The sequence below is a fragment of the Rhinopithecus bieti genome, unplaced genomic scaffold (genome assembly GCF_001698545.2).
Source record: "Rhinopithecus bieti isolate Rb0 unplaced genomic scaffold, ASM169854v2 scaffold_1017, whole genome shotgun sequence".
Classification (NCBI taxonomy): domain Eukaryota; kingdom Metazoa; phylum Chordata; class Mammalia; order Primates; family Cercopithecidae; genus Rhinopithecus; species Rhinopithecus bieti.
This window is the reverse complement of record NW_016803657.1, coordinates 1,492,787-1,497,364: the sequence shown is the minus strand read 5'-3', so window position 1 is coordinate 1,497,364 and position 4,578 is coordinate 1,492,787. Positions and strand designations below refer to the sequence as shown.

General features: G+C 55.3%; 1 protein-coding gene across 1 annotated transcript in view; it reads right to left on the bottom strand.

The window, feature by feature from the left end:
* Positions 1-503: 503 nt before the first annotated feature.
* Positions 504-4,578, bottom strand: part of FRMD8 (FERM domain containing 8) — a 26,035-nt gene continuing 21,960 nt past the window's right edge. Inside the window, exon 10 of the mRNA XM_017893790.1 lies at positions 504-2,825. Coding sequence (XP_017749279.1) covers positions 2,707-2,825 — 119 coding nt within the window. The 3' untranslated portion in view covers positions 504-2,706. The remainder of the gene's footprint in view (positions 2,826-4,578) is intronic.

Sequence of the window (4,578 nt, the reverse complement as noted above, 5' to 3'; positions counted from 1 at the left end):
ATGGCCCTGTTCCCACAACCACACTGCCAAAGGGACAGGTGGCATACTCCTCCAGTCTCTGGAAACATTCATTGTGAACCTCAATCTCCCAGTGCTACTCATCCTGCAGGCCCAGGTCCTGGGTGGCTGCTGGGGGTCCTTCAGGGGGGTCTGCTGCTGTCCCTTCCCTCCCAGGTAGGTCTTGACAGCAGGATCTGTGGGAAACAAATGGCCTCCTGCCAGGCCTGGAGCATGAGGTGCCCTCAGGAAGGGCATGAGCATCTGCAGTTACCCACCTTGGTTCCCAAAGGAACCCCAGAGCCCCTCCTGGGGAACCTGGGCCTGGCAGTACTATAAGCCACCAAGACAGCTTCACTCGGGTGCTCCGTGGGCATCAGACTGGCCGGCCTGAGGGCTGCACACCTCGACGCACGTTTCACGAAAACCAAATATGCAGCCTGTCATCAACTCCTGGACTGTCACGGACACACCCTCATTATTTCATATCATGAGCCGCCCCAGAGTTTGTTAGAAACTGATTTTATTAATAAGTCACATGATACAAAAGAATGAGAACATTCAAAGAATGAGTAAAATCCTGCTTTGTCCCAAAGGACAAGCAGAAAATGTTAAGGCACAATGGATGCTCAGAAAACAAGAAGCTTAAGGGAAAACACGCCGTCTGTGTACTCAGACACACACACTCCAACCCACCACACGGACACACCCTCGCCCACCCATCAGATAAGAATTTACCTGGAATCAGCTGGGGGCGGGGGCTCACGCCTATGATCCCAGCACTTTGGGAGGTCGAGGCAGGCGGATCATGAGGTCAGGAGTTCAAGACCAGCCTGACCAACATGGTGAAACCCTGTCTCTACTAAAAATGCAAAAAGTAGTGGGGCGTGGTGGCATGCACCTGTAATCCCAGCTACTCAGGAGGCAGAGGCAGGAGAATCGCTTGAGGCAGAAGTTGCAGTGAGCCAAGATTGTGCCACTGCACTCCTGCCTGGGCAACAGAGCAAGACTCCATCTCAAAAAAAAAAAATCACCTGCAATCAAAGCAGTGGGGCTGGGACAACCTGTGCTGGAGCCGCCAGAACAGGTGGTCAGGCGGCTTGGTGAGACCGAGCAACTCTGGGTGGGGAGACGAGAACTGGCAGCTGACATGACCCTGTGGCCAGGACATTCCAATAGACTAGGGGCACTTCCCAGGCCTCTTCTTTCCACCTATTATTTTAACAAATAAAGTCCATGCTGCCGGAAGGCAAGCCCACCTCAAAACACCTGGCACATTCAAAAGCTACCAAAGAGAGGAGGGTGAACGGGCTCTGACACTTGGAGTAGAAGCCCGAGCTTCCTCTCCCACGGTTTTCCACCGGGAACAGAAGACAAAGGCAAGCCCTGTGCTGCCACAGGAAGTCCCAGGAAGCACCTGTGAGACCCACACACCCACCTCGGAGGGTCCCAGGGCTGGGAAAGCCCTCCTCTCAGGGGCTCAGCTCATCTGGGACAAGACAGAGCCCCTGCTGCCTGGAGGGCAAGCTGGGACCACAGAAGCCAAGCAGCCACATCAAAGTCATCTTTCCAAGTGTCCTCGAGAAAGAGACTGTCTTGTGTAGCCCAGGCTTTTCTGGGCATGCACTGGCCCCAGAGGAATCCACGGCGCTGCATGGGAAGGAGCGCGCAGCAGAGGTTACCCGGGTGCTTCCTGGCGTTGCCCCGGCACAACTCAAATGAACAAAGACCAAACTAAAACCTGAAGACCCAGACACGGGGAGGAGAGGGCAGGTCTGGCCAGTCCCCTAGGGGAGCTGCCTGGGCTCCAGGGAGTGCCCACTCGGGGATTTTCAGGAGTTTTTCAGACTGTGAGTGTGGGTCTGGAGGCCAGTGGTCCACAGGACAGCCACCTCCCAGCAGTGACATCACCACAGACTACCAGAAAGGCATGCTCCTTCTGCTGTCTCGTGCCTGCAGAGGAGACCCAGAACGAGGGGCACAGGACCCCAGGTAGGGTCCTGCCTGGCTCCCTCCACTCCTGATTCAACTAGGGAGGTGTGGGGGGGGCCCTCACCCTGTTTCTGTCCTGGTTCAATCCAGAGAGGCCCCTCCCACCCTCCTCAGAGTGGTGGCCCAGCCTGGCAGGTGGCCCTGGTGGCCGGGGGTGAAGCACCAGCAGAAAGCAGGCAGGAAACTGGTCATCCAAGTACAGGAGTGGAGCACTAGCAGGAGGAAGGCGGGGACTGGTCATCCAAGTACAGGGGTGGAGCACTAGCAGAAGGAAGGCGGGGACTGGTCACCCAAGTTCAGGGAAGAGGTCAAAGGCACAAACTGGACCTTCAGGTCCCAAACCTCAATCCTTGGTCCTCTGCCACTGGAGCTGCCACCGGGTACTTTGGAACAGGGACACTGCCCATCTTGAGGTGGGCACAAAGGCATGTTTCTAGGTGAGGGTGGCAGCTGCAGCTTGATCAGATGGTCCTGAGATAGCAGCAGGGCCCAGTGTCTGGGGGAAGGGCGGGCAGGCTGCAGAGGGGTCCTGTGGAAGGCCCTGGCCAGCTTTGCACAGCCCGGGGCCAGTCACTTCTCTGTGGTCTGAGAAATCTGCTGAGGCAGCCCACCCCATGTGCATGACCCATGAGACTGCTGCAGCCAGCCCCTGCCCCTCAGGAGGACAGTGCTGGGCCAGGGCCCCCAGTTGCCCTCCTCCTGCCGGGTGCGGCGTCCTTAGCCCTGCTCCAGGCTGTCGCTGGGTTGCACCACGGTGTAGCTCCCCTGGCCCAAGGACAGCTGCCGGCTGAAGAAGGACGTGGTGCGCTTCGGCTTCACTCGCCGGATCCCCTTGCCTGCAAGGGAACGGGAGGGCACACTGAGCAGAGGTGCTGTCCCTGTGTGAGGGGGCTCAGGTCCAGGAATCGGGGTTCTGGCTCCAGCATGACGGCTCCTTCCACTTCCAGAGCCTGGTCAGACTGAGCTCTCCTCATCCGAGTCTCAGCCTCCCTCAGCATGCTATAGTAAACCTGAGCAGCGCTCCCTAACACTGCCGACCTAAGGTCATCACAAACAAGGAGGGTCTTCACAGCCAAGAGAAGCCTGGGGAGACACAACAGCTAATGCAGTGTGGGGTCCTGGTGGGATCCTGGCACAGAGGGACGTCTGGAAAACACTGGAAATCTGACTTTGGCTAATAATAGCAATACTGGGTCATTAATTAAAACAAAAGTACCATATTGCTGTAAGATGTCAGTTTTTGTTTTTTGTTTTGAGATGGAGTCTTGCTCTGTCACCCAGGCTGGAGTGCAGTGGCGCGATCTCAGCTCACTGCAACCTCCGCCTCCCAGGTTCAAGCGATTCTCCTGCCTCAGTCTCCTGAGCAGCTGGGACTACAGATACACACCACTACGCACACTAATTTTTGTATTTTTAGTAGAGATGGGGTTTCACCATGCTGGCCAGGATGGTCTTGATCTCTTGACCTCATGATCCACCCGCCTGGGCCTCCCAAAGTGCTGGGATTACAGGTGTGACAGGGCCACTGTGCCTGGCTAATTTTTGTATTTTTAGTAGAGATGGAGTTTCACCATATTGGCCAGGCTGGTCTCAAACTCCTGACCTCATGATCCACCTGCCTTGGCCTCCCAAAGTGCTGGAATTACAGGTGTGAGCCACCATGTCCCACCTTTTTTTTTTTTTTTTTTTTGAGACAGGCTGTGTTGCTCAGGCTGGAGTGCACTGTTACATTCATGGCTCACTGCAGTCTTACCTCCTAAGCCCAAGAGTGATCCTCCCACTTCAGCATCCCCAGTAGCTGGGACTACAGGTGTGAGCCATGGCTAATGTTTTTCTAGTTTGTGTAGAGACAGGGAATCTTGCTCGATTGCCCAGGCTGGTCTCGAACTCCTGGACTCAGGTGAGCCTCCTGTCTCTGTCTCCCAAAGTACTGAGATTACAGGTGTGAGCCACCGTGCCTGGCCAAGACGTTAATAATAATTTTTTTTTTTTTTTTTTAGACAGGGTCTCACTGTCACCCAGGCTGGACTGCAGTGTTGTGAGCATAACTCACTGAAGCCTTAACCCTTCTGGCTCAGGTGATCCTCCCATCTCAGCCTCCCAACTAGCTGGGACTTCAGGCGTGCGCCACCATGCCCTGCTAATCTTTTAAATAGAGATGGGGTCTTGCTATGTTGCACAGGCTGGTCTTGGACTCCTAGACTCAAGCAATTTGCCTGCCTCGGCCTCCCAAAGTATTGGGATTATAGCCATCTCACCTGGCCAAGATGTTAATTTTAAAAAGTCAAGCAACAGAAGAAAAATGAGCAAAAGAAATCATCAGTATCAAGCCTGTAATCCCAGCACTTTGGGAGGCCGAGACGGGCGGATCATGAGGTCAGGAGATCGAGACCATCCTGGCTAATACGGTGAAACCCCGTCTCTATTAAAAAATACAAAAAACTAGCCGGGCGACGAGGCGGGCGCCTGTAGTCCCAGCTACTGGGGAGGCTGAGACAGGAGAATGGCGGGAACCCGGGAGGCGGAGCTTGCAGTGAGCTGAGAGCCGGCCACTGCACTCCAGCCTGGGCAGCAGAGCAAGACTCCGTC